This window comes from Ascaphus truei, chromosome 1 (assembly GCF_040206685.1).
Source record: "Ascaphus truei isolate aAscTru1 chromosome 1, aAscTru1.hap1, whole genome shotgun sequence".
Lineage (NCBI taxonomy): Eukaryota > Metazoa > Chordata > Amphibia > Anura > Ascaphidae > Ascaphus > Ascaphus truei.
Window position 1 is genome coordinate 118851375 of NC_134483.1, and position 21793 is coordinate 118873167.

Consider the following 21793-nt stretch of genomic DNA (forward strand, 5'->3'; position numbering starts at 1 on the left):
GCGTTTTCATTTTAGGGGACACTGCACAATAGTTTCAATCCAATACCTATTGGTAACTAAATGGTTAAAACAGATGTACTGTTGTGCATTGTGCTTTAATCTGGCGTTTTATTATGTTTTTTATTTGTTTCATTATATCTGACATCAGTAAATTGATTGCATTTTAACAATTGGATTCTGGGCGCTTTTTTTTTGCTTTTCTCTGTTCCAATTTACAGACTGGTCTGCCTGTCTTTAAGAGCAGCATACAAACGAATCCATTCTCACATGTGATTTAACACTTAATATATTCACATGTTTCATTTGTTCACTTTGCCATTGCACATCTTTTATATAATCTTTGCATATTACAGTAAATGTATTTATGCAATAGTTATACTTATATTCACTTTATTTATATTAAAGTTCTATACATACACATTTATATTTATTATTGCTATATTAGCGCACTTCACATTTTTTGTTCCCTATAAGCTTATGCCTGACGTTTTTATTGACAGAAAACCTTCACCAGGAGAAAGAAAGGAAGGAAAAGCAGTCAGTCACTAGCACTTTAAATATTTAACACCATCACTACCCACCACATACATACGGCCCAGCAAAACTGATCTGCAAATGCTTTCAGCCCGAGTCACAAGAAATAGGCAGACGCATTTCCAAGAAACCAAAGTTACTCAGCGAGCATGTGGGAATTTCAGGGCTGCTTACTGCAATTCGACCTGGGTGAGAACTTGGCAAAATGCAGGCAGCCGGGAATCAAATCCATTGTCTTGATATTGGAAAGAAAGCAGTTACGGGTTGTCTAAGTCTCCCTTCCCAAAAGTATTCTATATACATACATATCTTGTTAAAGTATCACGTAGGGACCGAAAAGGTCGATCTGGACTTTTTTAAATAAAAAGCGTTTGCAGGACATGACAGCACCAATGTGGGCAATACATTCATCCTACAAGAAATCCTTCACAAGCGACGAGTGCCTGTTTATATGGAATTTATGTATGTATACACATATCCAAAACATAAAATCGAGGTATTCGGTTTTTCCTCCGTTTCTGCAAGCCTAAAAAAACCTCAACAGTTTGAAAAAGAAATCAATCCAGCGACTTGAGATTTTATCTAGACCTGGATGCAACTGTCCAAGTACAGTATAGGGGACATGTAGCGAAGGTTGAGATAATTATAGGGTTGGCGACTCATGCTTCTTGTGATAAGAGATTGTCTCATACGTGGAATTCCTAAGAGTGAGGGAGTATTTAAGGTTCCACGACTTCCAGGAATCCTGATAGTTTGTGTCATGTTCCACTCATGCTACATGATAGTTTTTTCACCATTTGCCAATTACAAATCAGAGTCTAAGAAATCAGAAAGTATATGTATGTTATATGCATGTCTAATGCAAAGAACCAAAAAGAAATACGAACAGATGTCTGTCAGCATAACCACGTTTTAGATTTCGTATTTTTCCGATATAGGTTTCCGTGCCAGGGAGGACACTTTTACAGTCTATTCACTTGAATGGATATCTTCTGGTGACAGAAGGTATTTTATGGCGTAACACAGGTTAGTAAATATGGCCCTACATTTGTAATTGAAGAATGTGCTGTTCACCATGTGCTGCTGCTGAATGGTGCATTCTAAGTAGATGTTTTGACAGGTGAGCTGGTTGACAGTCTTAGTTTATTAATGACAACTGTCCCAGCCAGAGCGTTCCATGTCTGTGCGCACGGGGGCATCTGTTTGAACGTGTCCAATTAAAGACACACCAATGCTACACCCATGATTTAGAATATGGAACAGGTATTACCTTCATTAATTGCAGGCACAGAAATACACTTCAATTAAAAGGGAGGTTTTGCAAATATATCCTACACCTAATCTCTCTCCAAGTTGAAAGGTTAACTGCCTTATTCATTCATTGAAAAGGGTAATAACGTTCAAAGAAAAAGTTAAACGAAAAACTTTGGTCTCCCATAGTGCAGTCTGCCTTTTCGGGGGAATAAATATTTTCCATAAGTTCCTGTAATGAGAGAATCAACCAATTCCATTGAAACACTAGTTCTCATGACATGCTATTCCAATAAACCCATTAACATTATCTTATCAACTTGCTTTACAGAAGCTTAAGCAAAAGTTAAACAAAAAGCATACAGTCCATGAATATTGATATGACATGTAACCAACTGATCAGTCCTTTTTCTATTACATTTTCGTTAGCAAAGATACGGTCTACAGAGAATAGCCAGATGTAAACACCTGCTGTAGACTATCGTACCGATTTAACAAAGCCATGTTATTCTCATCTCATTCTGAAATAAAAAGCACAAGGATGTCCCGAGAAAGCACTCCAAGAAACACAACCCGAGTCACATTACAACTGGAACTTCTGATTTCCTGAATTTTACATTAATAGTTTTAACCCTTCTTGGAACCGGCGAACATTTTCAAAATGTCCACTAATTATATGGAGCCCCCCAAGCTTCTTTTATGCAACTAAGCCGGTTTCTGTAGTGGGGTTTAGTTTCATTTGGAATAAACTGTGTCCACAATATATTATGGATTATATAGCGATTTACAGTGAACTTTGCAGGTCAAAAAGAGCATATTAAACTGAATTCCACCCCCTTCAAAGCAGGGACATTACAACTCAGCTACTGCTTTATCCCTATCAGACAGTCTATATAAATGTACACTTTTTTTTTTTTTTTTTAGAAATGTTTGATATTAATATAATGAATAATTTTGTGTTATAAACAGTTCCATGTAACAAGGGGAAAGGGGGGCGATAGACAGCACACTGATAGTGATAAATTTATGCAATTGCAGGGTGCATGGAACAAAAGGGGACCCTTATTCCCCTGTAAAGTACTAACAAATCTACGTAAGTACCAGCACTCGCTGTCTAATGGCTAAATGATGAAAACAATTGTAATGCAGAAAATATATTTAATAATAAAACAAACCAGAAATAAATCAAATGTGTTTGCAGAAACCAGTGTCACAATGGGCATGTAACAAAGTGAGGGGTGGGGGAACATGAAACAAGGGAATTACACAAAAAACGGAAAGTATGCTAGGGGGGCGACGTTTCGAGGGACTACCTCTTCATCTGGCCCATTCCACCTGGTCCCAAAGGTACTTCCCTAAGCCTCCCTTCCCCTATCACTGGTCAAATCAGACACCCCTGAAAATAGATGGCCATCATGCAGTGTAGGCTAAATACAGCTTATAGCAGGGCAGCAAGAATCCACTGTAGTCAATGCCAGTAGTTCAAGTACCACAGAACACTGCTGGTAATAATACAGTAAAGGCTGAACACAGCTTGCAAAATAGCACCAGGAGTCCACAACAGTCAATGTAAATAGTTAATGGGAATAGTAAATGAAAACCGTAATCAAACCCTCTGTGTCTCTGCTCCTCGTGCTCTGTGGAGTGCTGGGGTCCCCCAGCACATTGACTGTTGTGGACTCCTGGTGCTATTTTGCAAGCTGTGTTCAGCCTTTACTGTGCTATTGCCAGCAGTGTCCTGTGGTACTTGAACTACTGGCATTGACTATAGTGGATTCTTGCTGCCCTGCTATAAGCTGTATTTATCCTACACTGCATGATGGCTATCTATTTTCAGGAGTGTCTGATTTGACCAGTGATAGGGGAAGGAAGGCTTAGGGAAGTACTTCTGGGACCCTTTGGGACCAAGGGGAATGGGCCAGATGAAGAGGTAGTCCCTCGAAACTTGGCCCCCCTAGCATACTTTCCGTTCTCCGTTTTTTGTGTAATTCCCTTGTGTTTCATGTTTTTTTCCCCCTTTTCCTTTCCCCCCTACCCCTCACTTTGTGACATGCCCATTGTGACACTGGTTTCTGCAAACACATTTGATTTATTTCTGGTTTGTTTTATAATTAAATATATTTTCTGCATTACAATTGTTTTCATCATTTAGCCATTAGACAGCGAGTGCTGGTACTTACGTAGATTTGTTAGTTCCATGTAACAGGTTTAAAAAAAATTTTTTAAAAAACTGTTTTTCCACCTACTGTAAATGTGCAAGAGACATTGCTATCGTGTTCAACCAAGTGTTTGGTCTCTTTTAGAAACTTTTTGTGACGTGCATTGAGTCCCACTGTGAGAAAAGCGCTATACAAAGTTATTACAGTATTATTATTAACATAGGTTGAACTCGATGGACTTGTGTCTATTTTCTTTAACCTCATCTTCTGTAACTATGTAACTTTTCTGTTGGGCATATACTGTTGCAGTAGTGAACGCACTCAGTTTTTGCACACTCATAATCTCACGTCTACTACTGTGTGCAAGTTGCTGATTAATCAGACAACTGGCACCAAGGAGATTGCTTGGGCTTGTGTCTTGAGTTTCCAGGAGCGAGTAAAATATTGTGATGTGCTGCCTGATGCTGTACACAGGCTTGAAAAAGGACATGGGGAGGCACAGATCGTATGTTGCAATGCTGTGACAACTTAAGGAAATAGTGCGTGTTGGCGTGAAAATAATGAGTAAATTGCAAACACGGGGCTGAGGAGGGGTCAGCTGTCATGAGATCATGATTAGGAAACCTTAAAATACCAAACTTATGTGAGTTTGGGTGACTCAAAAGGGTGAATTGAAGGATAGAACAATACAAGCAACATTCATTTCACTGTTGATCCTCCTATACTGTACATAACCAGTAATGCACATAGTACTTGCTGCAATTCTCCACCTTTTTTAGGATGACAGTCGTTGTTTACTTTTAAAAACACAAGTTACACCCTTATTCCATTAATGCCATTATTATTATTTATTTTTTTTAAGTTTATTTCACGGTTAAAGTAAAAAAATAAAAATAAACAGCACCACAGAAGTGTAGAAACTCAAAGGGTGTTTAAATATAAACAAATGTAAAATACAAGGTATTTTGGGGTGCATATGACCTGGTTTCTGAACTTGGACACAAACTATAAAATGAATGGTCAGAGTTCAGCATGGCAGCAACAATCGTAAAACAGACATCTTTGGAACCAACATGAAGATCGGCTTTTGCCCACACCCACCAGCTTGTGACATTGTACAGGCCGCGTATTCCCAACGAAAGCCTGCCCGCAGAACTTCAAATCTGATTTTTAAGTGGGAGATTTGTCAGATCCCAGGGAACTGATGTTGGGCACTCCTACTTCAAAGGCTATCACAATGCTGCAAAAGCTGTTCGTTCTCTATGTTGTTCTCCGCCACCCAGTGTTCACAAACCACTAGAGCACTTGCAGAGTTTGTCTGCATTGAAAAGGTGCCGTCTGAGCTTTGAATCCCACAGCCCAATCTAGATTACAAATAAATACATAGCTGTGCACTTTGTAAAGGGCATTTGTATTACAATGGAATTCAAGGTTTTCTTCCTTGTTCAAACAGCCCGGGAGTGGAACTACATGGACAAGAACTGAAATTAAGAGGGGACTGACACCTCTACCCCTTCATATCATTTGGTTGCAGTCTATATTAACCTGTTATTAAGTCACATGGTGGGGGGCACTTGCAGCGAGCGTGCATCAGTTACTGGCTATACCATTAATACAATCCTATCACAAGGAGTGTTTGCAACAACATAAACCATTAAAATACAGCTTAACATCACCATATTAACTTCCTAAGTACCATAGGAACCAGCTATGCACTGCAACGCTCATTTACTTAGTACGTAATTACATATTCAAATGTGTAAAAGGCTGAAAGTTAATGGGGTGCTACCCAGGGAAACGACAGTAATGAAAGCAAGAACTGGGATAGTCAGCAGATTTAAAACAAAAACAACCGAAACATTAAGGGTTGCAAATCTAGAGCTTTCCCGCTTAGGCTGCGCTTAAAGTGCCGGCAAAACAAATGCATTGCCGCCGTCGCATGCGTTTATAATAAACGCGACGGATCGGTCGCAATCGCTGGAATTCCAGCGACCGCAGCCAGCCGTCGCCATCGCCGGCACTAGAAGCGCAGCCTTACACTGCACCAACGTTATCCCTGGGTGTCTCGTTTACATTAGTGCTCAACTGTGTCAAGATAATCAGAAGAGCAGCCAAACGCAGGCACGCACAGAAGGAAGGGAGCCGGACAACCGCCACAGAAACACTTATGGCTGGTGAAACTCACACACACATACACACACACACCATCTCGATGCGGATACTGCTCCCAAGACCCATGCGTTTCTATTCATGTATATACTAAATTACAAAAATCGCTCTGCGGCATGCTGCAGACATGCAGCAAAGAAGGGGGTGGTACACACGAGAATAGTAAAAGCCATGAAGCGCGTGTTGATCAGACATAATAAAACTGCGACAAAAGCGGTGACACATTTCTGTAGGTCAAATAGAATGTGAGATTTTGTGAATCGAGAGGCTTTGTAATAATCCACATCCCATGTCATCCCCGGCTTGTCAGGATAACAACCCCCACAGGTCTGAAGGCCAGTTGTGGAAATAATGTGTTTAAAGATGCAGAACAAGCTTGGCTCGGAAATAAAATGTGTTTTCCACAAAATACGTTATATTTTGCTTCTATGCTTATTACTAAAAACTCTTATGGGTTACTATACTTTTCTGACTGACCGCTTATAACAAAGCAGAAACTAAAAAAAAAGGTACAAAATACAGTGAACAGCGTTTCATCTTGTACAGTATGCAGATCTCACTTCACCTTTTATTTTATGGTTACAGTATGTCACCAGACATTCATCAGCTGCACTTTTTTATTCTATAAAAACAAATATGTAAGAGTGATAGATATATACACATGTTTGTATATATAATTATATCTTTGTAATATTTATTTTCTGTTGCTTCAAGCGCTAAAGTAGGTTGTGAACAAAATAAAACGGAAAAAAAAAAAACATACAGATACAGGCCTCCTTCCTGCTTCTAGACCGCTTCAGCGGACACTTCCAATGTCAATACCACCAGCACAACAGCAACAAAATATACCCTTCCCCTCCCCATTAGCATCTTCTTCCTCTCTGCCATTCTCCAGTCCACAAATCCATGCAGAGTAACACACAGATTAACTGCAGATCATGGAGCTGAGAACTGCATGTGTGTTATCATATTGTGTGGAAATCCCTGTGTCAGCACATTGTGACCTTGGGCCTGTCACATTGTTCTCCCTGTGCCTCAGGTACCAAACAGATTCTATATATCTCTGCGCCATACAGATATATAGAGATAGATTCATTGGTGTCAATGGTGCCCGCATCTGTCAGAGCGAGTCTTTGCTGGATTTGATATCCCACCTCCCCCGCTTCACTTAAAAGCCCCCAGATCCTGTCTGTGATATAGAGAAGAGGCTGGAGAGAAAGTGAGCAACCTTCTCTGCTGTGTCTGCATGAAAACAGGCAGACTGCTATGCAATACACATGATGATTTGTAACATGAAGGGAGGATAGAGAAGATGGGAAGCCTCCTGCTCTGCAGTTTGTGTGTATATCTGTATCCAATTAATTGTATACACAGATGTACACTAGATGAGGTGTGCATATCTATATGCCTCATCTAGTGTGCATCTGTGTACAAAATTAATTGGATATATATCTAGAGAGAGATATAGATACACATCTTTATTTATGTCATTCTGTTTATGTAATTGATGTTACTCTGTATGGCGCTTTACAAATAAACGATACATTTTTAATCAATCACACTTTCAGATCACCACGTGTAGGAAGGATCAGGGTTCCCCCCCAGACTCAATAGTATTGTATGGAGAGCAGCATCTGTGTAGTGACAAATCATATCAGGGAAAGGGCACGGGGTGTTAGTGTGTGATACATATACACACCTCCATCCGTCCCAGTGAAAGGGCAAACATGCCCCCATATTTTATAACAGGAGGGAGATGAGGTGCCCCTCTTTTATAACATGGGGAGGGGAAGGAGATGATGTGCCCCTCTTTTATAAGTGTGGGGGGGGGGAGGAGATGATGTGCCCCCCTTTTCTAACACTGGGGGTGGAGAGATGTGCCCCTCTTTTATAACACTGGGGGGGTGGGGAGAAGATGAGGTGTCCCTCTTTTCTAACACGGCGAGATGATGATCCCCTCTTTTATAACAGGGGGGGAAGGAGATGATGTGCCCCTCTTTTATAACACTGGGGGGGGGGGAGGAGATTATGTGCCCCTCATAACTGGGGGGGAGGGGGAAGATGAGGTGCCCCTCTTTTATAACACGGGGGAAGGAGATGATGTGCCCCTCTTTTATAACTGGGGGGGGGAGAGAAGATGATGTGCCCCTCTTTTCTAACACTGGGGGTGGAGAGATGTGCCCCTCTTTTATAACTGGGGGGGGAGAGAAGATGATGTGCCCCTCTTTTCTAACACTGGGGGTGGAGAGATGTGCCCCTCTTTTATAACACTGGGGGGGGAAGAAAATGAGGTGCCCCTCTTTTCTAACAAGGGGGGAAGGAGATGATGTGCCCCTCTTTTATAACACTGGGGGGGGGGAAGAAAATGAGGTGCCCCTCTTTTCTAACAAGGGGGGAAGGAGATGATGTGCCCCTCTTTTATAACACTGGGGGGGAGGAGACTATGTGCCCCTCATAACTGGGGGGGGGGGGAAGATGAGGTGCCCCTCTTTAATAAAGTATGTGGGGGATGATGTACCTCTCTGATATGGGGGGGTGATAGGTCCTGAAAGCCGGCTGTGATATTACACAGGGGGTGAAGGTGTGATGTCCCCCCCTCCCATCCCCCTTCCCATGTCACTTACGTGTACACGATGGACAAGAAATGCATGAACCACAGGACGAAGAAGAGGACGACGCCGAAGATGGCGAGACCCTGCAGGGCCAGATCCAGCACTGCCATTCCTTGGGGGGAGAGTAAGGGGGGTGAGGGACACCGACTAAATCCTCCAACCGTGGGGGAGACCAGGAGAGGGGCGCACACACACCGCAGCGAGATGAAGAGTAACTGTGTCCGGCCGGGAGAGGCTCTGCACCGATGAATGAAATACCAGTGACCGCTCACTCCTCTCCCCGCGGAGTTATATATAGGAGGTGCACAACATGGAGACACGGGGCGAATCCCAGCAGCTGTGTCAGGGGGAAGTGTGGCGGCGGCGTCTGCTGCGGATCCCGTCACGAGCCCGGCTCTGTAGTCCCGGGTGATGTGCGGGGTGTTATCTTCCTCCGACGCTTCTCGTCTCCTAATGTAATTTCCACACAGCGGGTCTGCCTTCGGCGGCCGGCGCGCTCCTCCCTGTGCTGCTGACCTGCTGCTCGTGCAGCAGGCAATGACCGCTCTCCCCCGCGCGCGCTGCTGATATCCACCACACAGAACCCTCCGTGAAACCGAGCGGCTAAACTGACACCGGCGCGAGCTCAACGCTCGAGCTTCACCGATCCCTATACTCCGCGAAACTCAGGGGGGACACGCCCACCTCCGAGGCCACGCCCGCCAAGCACGCACACCCACCCGCGCACAGTGACAGCTAATCCTCCCCCCCTCCCCTTCCGTGTCTAACCTGTGGTCACGCCCCCATGTTCTATTTCAATAGGCACACGCCCACTCTACACACAACCACTGCGCGCTCGACTGGGCGGAGCCGATTTTCGGGAGAGTATACTGTAAAGTCAACAGCGCGCGCAAGCTTAGCACGCGGCTCGTCGACGTCACCGAAAGACACGCCCCCCCCTCCTTTTCTCTGTTCTTCCCGAGTGTGACTCCGCCCCTTTTCCTTAGTGACAACATCGCCCTTTTCCACTGAGGCCACGCCCAGCGTTCTCTTGGACACTGTCAGTCAAGTGAGTTGACGTCATGGTAGCGGGGCGGTGCCGTGGTGTCAGGTATAAAAGTGCGTGCTTCCCGTGGTGCTGTCATCCCTTTTCAGTGCACGTGATCCTGCTGTAGGGCTCTGTGCAGGTAGTAGCGCGTTGTAAAGACTGTTGCTATGAACGCCACTCATACTGGATAATTCACACTGAGGGGAGCTCCATTACTATTACCTGGAAATTACAATCATTATATCACAATATACGTAAGACGTAAGAAAGAAGATTATATGTTACAGCGCTAATGCTTAAAAAATAATAGTATTCTATACACTAATAACAAAACGGTGCCTAAAATATAGGAAAGGCTGCCTGAACCAAGTGAATTAATTACAAATCACATAACTGTTAACAGGAAGAAAAAAAACGGTACTTTATAACAAACAGTTCAGTGAAAAAAAGACCTGACCAAAGTGGAAAAGTCCAGTCCTGTTGAAACTAGACGTTCTTTAGAGAGTCTTGATCGTTGTCTCATACATGTGGAAAGAAAATCAGAGACCAATCATAGTGTAAGACATTCGTGAATAAAAAATAAATATATATAGTGGTGTATATATATATATATATATATATACAAAAGAAAAAAACTGCTGAAATGTCAGACAATAACAGACAAACCACAAGCACGAGACAAAATACTTATACTAACTCAAACACCACAACACCTGATGATAAATCAAAAAAACAAACTGATGTAATAAAATACACTTTGTGATAAAATTATATGACATACACTGGATTAGTGACTTGGGTGCTCGGCTCCAGGTGGGGGAAAAAATTGAAACCCTACTTACAAGAACCCAAAAGCAAAGGGCATTGGGGATATTTCTTCCACAGATTCAGGGTCCAGCTCAGGAAATCAGACGTTAATCCAAATGGTGGCAGGTCCTGCTGCTGCATGTACCTCCAATCCTATAGTAATCCGTAAAGACAACACTGCCTGCGCTGGATTCCCTTACTGCGACCTGTAGCCGCGTGGGGCCGCTCCGTGTACCGACTGCAAAACGCCCAGAGGGGTGCGCACGCATACACAGGAGTGCAGCTCTCTCACTGCTGTGCTCCGAAATTCACAGTCCAATTGCGACCGGTAGGAAAGCAATTACCCCCAATGTATTTCTGCTAATGGCACGCTGATGGGACTCCAAAAAACGTCACTAACCACCACCCTACGCGTTTCATAAGACAACTCACTTCCTCAGGGGTATCATACAACCCTTGAGAGGGGGCTCCCGTGAGCGTCCGCAGGCGTGCTGAGGCAAAGGGATTTTCAGCCGACAGCAGAACCTGTTTCTGAGAGCACTGTCGGCTGAAAACCGCATATCAGAGCGAAGCAGCGTCAATGTCACGACGCCGTGACGTCTGCGCTTTGTGGACTATTGCCCCAGTGACGTCAGTGCCCCGCCTCCCCCCGCCTCCCGATCGTGCACGCTGGCTCGTCTGCTAGTTCATACAATCGTACCTGATTGCGCAGACAAGCCTCGGCGTGAGCGTGGAGGAGTGCTGACTGCTAAACTATGGATGCAGCCTTAGTAACATCTTAAGTGTCACATATGAAGTGTCTGTTGTGTTAATATTGGAGTTAGAATTGGAGGTGAACAATACATGAAGAACTGGACTCTGCACTTCAATAACAACAACCCTGCAACTGTGAAAAGTTGACTTTCTAAATGCTCTGACAATTTATACACCTATAGACTGTTTATAATCTGCTGCTTAATCTTCAGTGCTACACTGCCCTGCCAGGCCTGATTTATACACCTTCCCTTTCAGCAAGTACTATTATCCTCCAATACCTGGGAACTCACTCCTCCTACCTCTCTCTCTGCATCTCATTATGTCCCCCTTCCCTATTATCTATTTTCTGACGTCTTCGTGAATTTTCCTCTTCTCACCAACTTCCCCACTCCCCTCCTGTCCACATTTGTTCATTGCTCCTCCCCTCCACCTATGCATGTGCCCATACACTGCACCACTATTTACACACCTCTTTCCAAACAACTTCTACACCCCAAATAAAAAACACCCCCACAAATCCTCTATTCACCTTCTTTCTCTCTTCCTACTCCTCCTTCTTGATGCTGGGGATATCTCTCCTACTCCTTGACCCAGCCATATACACAACTGCTCTCACCCACGCCTCCATGCCACCTCTTTTCCTGCTAATGGTATTAACCCAACTAATTTAATACTGAAAACTCACATTGCAAAAGAAGCATCACAATAGCCTGGACTCATGGCTAATGTCCCACACCCACAGTCACTTCTACCAACCATGGTGGTCAAGCATTGCCATCTCCTGCACTTATTCTCTTACCTGCTGTCTCTGCAAGTCTCCAAACATACCACTTAGATTGTAAGCTCTCCGTGGCAGGGATTTCCTTTTCTATTGTCTAACTTTGCTGCCCTTATTGTATTGTCATAATTCCCTGTACTGTATTGTTTTTGTGAAGCGCTGAGTACACTATTGGTGCTATATAAATAGAGACATACATACATACATTTTGTTTCTTCCTTTTGGCACTTTGAGAGATATAGTTGAATGATCTTTCTCTTGTATTATAGCGTTCACCTCACTTGATATGTGTGATTAAGAAGATATCAATAAACTTTATCAAAAATATAAAAGGCTAACAGTAATACTGTTTTAATAAATACATTTAAAAGCAACACATTTTACACTCAAATATTCCCCTTGAGTTTTATGCATGTATATGCAGGTTGCTGATCTGTGGATAGAGTCCCTCTGCACTTCCAGCGAGTCCGTTCATCAGGTAGTGGGCAGTCAGCTTCCTTTAATCGGTCTCCGTTATCCAAGATGGGCACACCAGGGCTTTGTTGGCTCTTGCACTGCCTGGTCGCATCTCTCGTCGAGTGCAGAAAGGAGAGTTACAGCGTCTTCTCTGGCTTCCTTCAGCTATCAGCTGTTGGCTGGAGCGTCTAAGGTGTTCCTCTACTATGTGCTCACAGCGCGCATTACTGGTCCTCTCAGTCTCTCTCTACTCAGAGAAAAAAAGTACGGTGGCTTCGCAGGTTCAATCCCAATGCGTTTTGACAATAGGCTTCCTCAGGGGTATTCCCTATGCTGTATTCCCCATGTTTTATGTACCTACAGGGGGGGTCTTCCGGGGTTGTCATCCCGGGCCTGGTGAGTTGGGGGGGCCTGGCCGGCACTGCAAGTTGGGCCTAACCTCTGGCCAGGCTGTCTGCCAGTCCTCTCGCGGCCAGGCCCCGGCTCTCCCTTAGCAGCAGCCTGCATGACTCTATCCCTCTGTCCCACGCCGACGGGCCTCTCTGACGTCAGCGCACCAGAAGTGCGCTGACGTCAGCGATCTCTGCTTCCGGCACGCGAAGGCATGAGAGGGAGGCTTATCGGAAGCTCGGCATGGGACAGAGGGATAGAGGCATGCAGGCTGCTGCTGACGGGAGAGTCGTGTCCGGCCGCGAGATCGCCGGTGGCCTGGCCAGAGGTTGAGCCCAACTTGCAGTGCTGGCCCCAACATCCACTGAATCCGGCTTGATCAGACACAAGGTACGTTTTTTTTTATATATGTATTGTGGGTTTTTTTTGGTTTTTTTAATATGCATTGGGGTGTGGGGTTTTTTAAACGATGTATTGGAGAGGTGGGGTTCTTTAAATATGTATTGGGGGGGCTGGGGTCTTTTTAATATGTATGGGGCAGCCTTTTTTATATGCATTTGGGGTTGGAGGGGCTTGGGGGTATTTTTATATTTATTGGGGGGCTTGGGTGAATTTTTATATGTATTGGGGGGCTTGGGGGTATTTTTATATGTATTGGAGGGCTTGGGGGAGTTTGTATATGTATTGGGGTATTTTTATATGTAGTGTGTGTGTGTGTGTGTGTGTGTGTGTGTGTGTGTGTGTGTGTGTGTGTGTGTGTGTGTGTGTGTGTGTGTCTGTGTGTGTGTGTGTCTGTGTGTGTGTGTATGTGTGTGTGTGTGTGTACAGTGGTGTGAAAAAAAAGTACACCCTCTTTGAATTCTATGGTTTTACAAATCAGGACATAATAACAATCATCTGTTCCTTAGCAGGTCTTACAATTAGGTAAATACAACCTCAGGTGAACAACAACACAACATATAAAAATAAGCCAAAATGGAGAAGCCATGTTTGAAAAACTAAGAATACCTTATAATTCAATAGCTTGTAGAAACACCTTTAGCAGCAATAACTTGGAGTAATCGTTTTCTGTATGACTTTATCAGTCTCTCACATCGTTGTGGAGGAATTTTGGCCCACTCTTCTTTACAACATGGCTTCAGTTCATTGAGGTTTGCTGGCATTTGTTTATGCACAGCTCTCTTAAGGTCCAGCCACAGCATTTCAGTTGGGTTGAGGTCTGGACTTTGACTGGGCTATTGCAACACCTTGATTCTTTTCTTTTTCAGCCATTCTGTTGTAGATTTGCTGGTGTGCTTGGGATCATTGTCCTGTTGCATGACCCAATTTCAGCCAAGCTTTAGCTGTCGGACAGATGGCCTCACATTTGACGCTAGAATACTTTGGTATACAGAGGTGTTCATGGTCGACTCAATGACTACAAGGTTCCCAGGTCCTGTGGCTGCAAAACAAGCCCAAATCATCACCCCTCCACCACCGTGCTTGACAGTAGGTATGAGGTGTTTGTGCTGATATGCTGTGTTTGGTTTTCGCCAAACGTGGCGCTGTGCATTATGGCCAAACATCTCCACTTTGGGCTCGTCTGTCCAAAGGACATTATTCCAGAAGTCTTGTGGTTTGTTCAGATGCAACTTTTCAAACCTAAGCCGTGCTGCCATGTTCGTTTTAGAGAGAAGAGGCGTTCTCCTGGCAACCCTTCCAAACAAACCATACTTGTTCAGTCTTTTTCTATTGTACTGTCATGAACTTTAACATTTAACATGCTAACTGAGGCTTGTAGAGTCTGAGATGTAACTCTTGGGTATTTTGCAATTTCTCTGAGCATTGCACGGTCTGACCTTGGGGTGAATTTGCTGGGATGTCCACTCCTGGGAAGATTGGCAACTGTCTTGAATGTTTTCCACTTTTAAATAATCTTTCTCACTGTAGAATGATGGTGTAGACGGACGTTCACAGAGGTACACAATTGGAGGCTTTTAGAAGGTGAAATTATCATAGGCTTTATTGTGCCTTTTCTTTTTCATCAGGAAATCATCCAAACACAGGGGGGGGGGAGGGAAACAAAGCTTCTATTCACTTGGGAGTATCTCTAGTGAAAATACCATGCAATTAATTCACAACTCCCTAAGTCAAGCATGTCTCGCAGCCCCAAAAATATAGCATGAAATAAGCAGATATAAGCAGTCTCTTAATAATGAAAGTATTATCTGTTTCTTGCTGTAGAGTAAGCTTCTCTGCTCTCCTGGAACCGCACCCGTGCGTGCACAGAAAATATCAGCATCCAGGTTTAGAAGTCTTACTGCACCGACACACTTTATTCGAGCAAATACCCAGTATGTGCCTGGCAGATACCTGGAATGCGCCGCTCCTCACCTCTGACAAGCCCCGTTGCGTTTGCCTTCCCAGCCTGGGTTCATGCCTGGCTGACGGGCGGCTGATCTGTTAAATGATAATGATTAGGATTTAATAGGCTGCAATGCTTCGCGTGTCTACCAGATGGCATAAATTCATGAATTGTAATGCAGTATATATATATATACTGTGCAGTATTGCAGCCAGTGGGAATAAAATGCTTCAATCCCTGCCTGGAAAATACCTCAATGCACTCGGGCAGAAAACAGTCACAAACCTCAATACACCCGGGTATACCCGAATTCGTGGGACTAGCCGAGCTCGAATAAAGTGTGTCGCCAGTGTATTTGGTGTCTTGCAATCAGCTATGCTGGGCAGAGCTCAAGACCGTTCAGCTCCAGAGATGTGTGTTCTCTTGGTCAGTCTCTCCTGGGAGTCTCAAGAACACTCCTCTGTCTCTCCAAAGGTCAGCTCTCAGTCAGAGCTAAGGAGTCACTTCCTGTCTCAACAGACAGGCTTTTGTAAGCAAACTAGATCAGGCAGGTGGTGTTTATTAATTGACTACCAGCAGTTAACCACCACACTGCTAGATTAAAGGCACATTACTTGAACAGGGATTACTCCCCTGTTACAGATGGACTTTAAATTGTTTGGAAATGGCCTTATAACCCTTCCCAGATTGATGGGCAGCAACAATTGCTTCTCTAAGATCATTGCTGATGTCTTTCCTCCTTGGCATTGTGTTAACACACACCTGAATGCTCCAGACCAGCAAACTGCTAAAACTGTGGCTTTTATAGAGGTGGTCACACTTGCTGATGATCAATTAATCAAGGGCATTTGATTAGCAGCACCTGTCTGCTACTTAGCATCTTAATTCCTATGGAAGCAGTAAGGGTGTACTTAGTTTTTCACACATAGCTTCTCTATTTTGGCTTTGTTTGTGTTAAATAAATCATGACACAGTGTAATATGTAATGTGTTGTTGTTCATCTGAGGTTGTATTTACCTAATTTTAAGACCTGCTAAGGAACAGATGATTGTTATTATGTCCTGATATGTAAAACCATGGAATTGAAAGCGGGTGTACTTTCTTTTTCACATGACTGTATATGTATATGTATGTATGGGGGGGTTATTATATGTATTGGGTAGGTGTTTTTTTATGCATTTGGGTGTGTGGGGGAGGTTGTGTATATTTGGGGGGGTCTGGATTTTTTTGTATGTATTTGGGGGGTGGGAAGTTTTTTGGTATATATCTTGTGGGGGGAATTGTGTGAGGGGGAGGGAATGAGTGAGCGTCGGGTAATTGACAGAGGGGAGAGGAGAGAGGGGGTGAGTGAGGAAAAGCCGGAGTAAGAGTGAGACATAGGGGGTAGAAATACATGCAAGGCAGGAGAGTGAGAGAGGGTGAGACGGAAGGGAGAGAAATACATGGGTAGAGGGGTGGGGGAAAGAGAGGGGGCTCGTGAGTTGTGAAATGGGGGGGCGGCTCGCAGTACCGCGACACGGGGTGTGGGGGGGGGGGATTCCTGCTTAAAATGTTTGTCCTGGGCCCCACGATTTCTGTTGGCGGCCCTGCCTACAGGTGTTCACTCTTAGGCCGCGCTCATGATGGTGGCATCACTACGTGAGTGTGCACTTCTGGGACTCCTACCTGATTTCCCATTGTAGTTTCTCAAGTGACCGCGGCGCTGTAGCGCGTCGACGCTGCTACATTTTGGCCAGAGAATTACATTTGTGATTCCAGGCTTCAGTCCGGTGACGTTAGCGTCACGTGAGTTGGTCCCGCCAATGAGGGCAAAACAGCTTCGTGACACATAGGTGACGTGTTCACCATGCCCCCGATTGCCTCCCCAAACTCCTGCAGCCTAGTGCACACATCGCTGGGGCTGGGGGAGTGCGCACGTACCGCCACCATGAGTGCAGCCTAACATGGCAATTAACACGGGGTGTTCATAAGTTCATATGGTTCTATGACTGCTTATACATATATACATCTATATACATCTGAAACAGAAATCAAAAAAATCACATCAATACAAAAAACAGTTATTGTATAGTAATAGCTAGATATAAGAAATATGTAAAGGATGTAAGGTACACACACACTATTAAATTAAACTCTGACAACAATCTAGACTCAATGGTGTGTGTGTACCTTACATCCTTACAAAGATGGCGACTATAAGTGATGAGGTCCCGTGTGGTGCGGAGAGTCCGAAATGGAGGTTCGCGCCAGAGATGGGAAGCGCACGTGCTGTTTGGAAAGCGGAGGAACCGTGTGCAGAGACGCCTATAAGTAGGCTGTGGAGCTGTGCGAAAGCTGTGGCCGCACCTTTATTGTCCTGCCTGAATTCCCGGGGTGCAACCCAGGAGGATAGCTGTGAGGACATTGCAATTATGTGTGAGAAGGCTGATGGAGTATCTGATTGCCAGGCGGTGATTACTACTCAAGTCACAACTGCTGTTAGTCGGGATTGCAGAGCGATCCAAAATGACGGCTCCCGCTTCCCTGGGAGACCGCGTGGGCTGTGTGCAGAAAATGATTTTGCAGGAACCTGGCTGGGAGTGGTGCGAAAAAGAGAACCCCACCCTGATAGGGGAAGTGGCGTGAAAGCCGTGGCCGCGCCCTCCTGGGATGGGACAGGCTCAGAGCCGATTCTGGGTCATGACGTGAAGCTGTGGGACCCTCCTCTAATCTCCACCAGAGGGAGGGGTCCCTGCATCTGCCAATGGAAGACTGAACTGACTGAGGGAGGAGCCGGATGTGCTCTTCCTGTCCCTCAGTTGCGAAGAGCTGGTAAGCAAGAGAGACTGCTGTGCCGTGTGTCTCCCTTAACCAGTGCAACTACTAATTGTGCCATGGCGGACTTTGACATACACCCTTACCAACTTCCAGGAGTCTTACTGGTAGTGAAGACGGATGATAGAGACATTCTGCGGTGCCTATGTATGCAGTGTAGGCTACCGGGCGGAGAAGCCAGCACCATGGCGAAATGCCCTCAATGCGGCATCCATTACTTGTGGGCCGTGGAGCCGTTCGTGCCTGGGCATGCGGAGGCGGGAGGAGTTACAGCCATGCTGACGGCTGGGGCCTTGCCAAAATTCAAGAAAGAGGAAGTTGATCCCGGAGAATGGGGATCGCTATTAATGATGGTGCCCAAGAAGGATGGCGCTGAGGCCTGCAACCGCAGCGAGAGCCTGGAACCTCGCTGTCGGTCCCCTGCAAAGGTACTCTTACCATCCTCGGCATCCGCCTCGTCGGACGATGAGAACGGAAGCCGTGCATCGGTGGTGATGCGCCTACCGGCGGGCCACTACAGCGGTGCTGAAAAGAAGGAAAAGATACTTACCAGTGATCTCGAGGAGTTGAGTATAGAAATTCCCCGACAGCACGCGCTGGTGCGACCGGAGCAGCGGAAGAGTCCCACGGCCGTGGCGACTCCCAGCGTGTTGGAAGAAGAGGATCCCATCGCAAGCCAGCGGAGTGGTGAGATACCCTCTTACCTCCCACAGGCTCCGATGGAGGCGGCCGAAGAGAAAGGCCCGAACAAGGCCCAAGTGGAGCTGAGGGGCGACATCGAATATCCGGCACTGGACGTCGAGATGGAAGAGGAAGTTCAGGTGGGGGACCCCACCCAAGATGGCGCGCACTCATGAGAGAATGATGACGTCACTTCCGGTAGCCACAGCGGAGCCGACCGGAAGCATCCGTCATCGCAGCTGATCAGTACCAGTCTGTCCCAGGAAGAAATGGACAGGTATCGGCAAGCGGTGAAGAATCAGGCAAAAAGAAGAATGGTGAGCCTGCTCTGCCCAACGTCACAACGGGTCGCAGCATAGCCAAGCTGTTAATTATGATACCGCAATGTAAGAACACTTCCCCTTTGCCCAAGGCCACTGCCCCTATCCCAGCCCCTGTCACATCTCCCTCGGGCTCCCGATCGAGCCAAGGGTGGTCTGGGGCGTCACAGGACACGTCGGAGGAACGGCCTGGTCGGCCATGGACTGGGGGGACTGTTTTACATCTGATGAGGGGTCGGGGAGGGAAGTAATACCTGCTGTGACACCCCCGAAAATGAATCCCACTAATTATACCCATATTGTAAGGGGACGGCCAAAACGTTATGGGACTGCCACCCGTTCAAATACTACATCTGGTGTCTCTTCTGGTGGAGAGACTGAGGAGTCTGAGACTGCGTTAGCAGTAAAGAAGCAGTCTTCGGAGCATAGCACCAAGTGGTGGGCTCCGTTGTATGAGGGGTATTCTGAGTGGTTGGACCGCACCAGGTTCATCTTAATGCGAGGAGATGTAGTTGATCACTGGTGGGATGTGGGTGAATACTCGGCTGAGGAAAGCCATGAGGAGTTAGTGAGGAGGTGGGATGAAATACAGAAGGAATAGTCATCCCAAAGGGGTCCTCTATACTATATGATCTCATTGCCCCTGAAGAACCACTGTCTTGGGTCCTGCCAGGCAAAGCGGGGAATAAGAAGCTAGTGAGGATAAGCAGGTCTGAGAGGGCCATAGTAGCGAGATATAAGCAATCTCATGGATTGGAGTATTCTTATGTTCCCGAGCCTCTAATGCAGGAGATAGAGGACAATTGGGGTACCCGGCTAAGGGAAGCAGTGGAGGACTACCTCAAGTCAAAGTCTAGTTACTCTGAACACCGAACAGATGCTAGGATATGTTATCTGATGAGGGTTTGGAGTGTTGGGCACAACATTTACATGCATAAAATGGAGTATAGACCAGAAAATGGGCCGTCTAGATCATACAGTATTACAATTATTGATCACAACGGGCGAGAGGTAAAGAAGCCTGACCCCAGACATTACTATTGAAGTTTGGATTCTCCTAGGGAGTAATCTTAGTAGTAATATGATGGTTCTGAATATATGTAACAGTGTTTATCCAAGGGGGATCAAAAAAGTATCCCCATAGCACCCGGCACTCAATGCTGGATAATTTATTCTGGACGACAATATTCCAATAGGGAAGATTACCTATGTTTAACAAATGTATAGGGAATTAATGACCCTTGTACCAATAAGTCCCAAGAAAAGAATAAAGTTTTATTAGTCTAAATACTTGTTAAAAGCACACATATATACATCATTCAAAACTGTTAAAAAAAAACATTCAGAGGTGGCTGTTGAAATAAATAGCACTACAGTGAGCTATCTATCATAGATAGGAGATCAAAATGATTCTCATACATGTTTAGCAGTGAATCATGCCATTGGGTGTATCATAGAGAGTTAGTTAGTAACACCTTATATCAATTGATTTAGGCTAGTAAATATAACATATATAGCATAAATGCATCCAAAATCTTGTCCCTCTATGCGCTGATCCTATAGGTGTGTTGGATCTGCTCTGTGAGCATATCATATACACTCGGTGTTAGAGGTCTAGCAGTGTTATCACCTATTAATACAGCATAAATGGCTTGAATAAATTCAGGGAGCGCATGTGGGTGGTGTAACAATTAGTTGGTAGTGACACCTTATATCAATTGATTTAGGCTTGTAAACCTGACATATACAGCACAAATGCATCCGAAGTCTTGTCCCTCTACACGCTGACCCTATATGTGTGCTGGGTCTGCTCTGTGAGCATATGGTATACACTCGGTGTTAGAGGTCTAGCAGTGTTATGACTACTAATGCAGCATATATGGTTTAAATACATTCGGGAAGCGCATGTTGGTGTCCAGATGCTAAATTCAACCCTTATAAGACAGGCTTGTATACCGCAACGAGTCCTGATACAGACTCAGTGTGTGACCCGCCGTGGTGACGGAGCTTTTGTGGGGTTGAATTTAGCATCTGGACACCAACATGCGCTTCCCGAATGTATTTAAACCATATATGCTGCATTAGTAGTCAAAACACTGCTAGACCTCAAACACCGAGTGTATACCATATGCTCACAGAGCAGACCCAGCACACATATAGGGTCAGCGTGTAGAGGGACAAGACTTCGGATGCATTTGTGCTGTATATGTCAGGTTTACAAGCCTAAATCAATTGATATAAGGTGTCACTACCAACTAATTGTTACACCACCCACATGCGCTCCCTGAATTTATTCAAGCCATTTATGCTGTATTAATAGGTGATAACACTGCTAGACCTCTAACACCGAGTGTATATGATATGCTCACAGAGCAGATCCAACACACCTATAGGATCAGCGCATAGAGGGACAAGATTTTTGATGCATTTATGCTATATATATATAAGGTGTTACTAACTAACTCTCTATGATACACCCAATGGCATGATTCACTGCTAAACATGTATGAGAATCATTTTGATCTCCTATCTATGATAGATAGCTCACTGTAGTGCTATTTATTTCAACAGCCACCTCTGAATGGGTTTTTTTTTAACAGTTTTGAATGATATATATGTGTGCTTTTAACAAGTATTTAGACTAATAAAACTTTATTATTTTCTTGGGACTTATTGGTACAAGGGTCATTAATTC

General features: G+C 44.9%; 1 protein-coding gene across 1 annotated transcript in view; it reads right to left on the reverse strand.

Moving 5' to 3' along the window:
• The window catches only part of UGCG (UDP-glucose ceramide glucosyltransferase), a 60829-nt gene extending 51419 nt beyond the window's left edge, over positions 1–9410 (reverse strand). The window contains exon 1 of the mRNA XM_075594044.1: positions 8738–9410. Within this exon, the coding sequence (XP_075450159.1) occupies positions 8738–8835 (98 nt within the window). The 5' untranslated portion in view covers positions 8836–9410. The remainder of the gene's footprint in view (positions 1–8737) is intronic.
• Positions 9411–21793: the final 12383 nt, after the last annotated feature.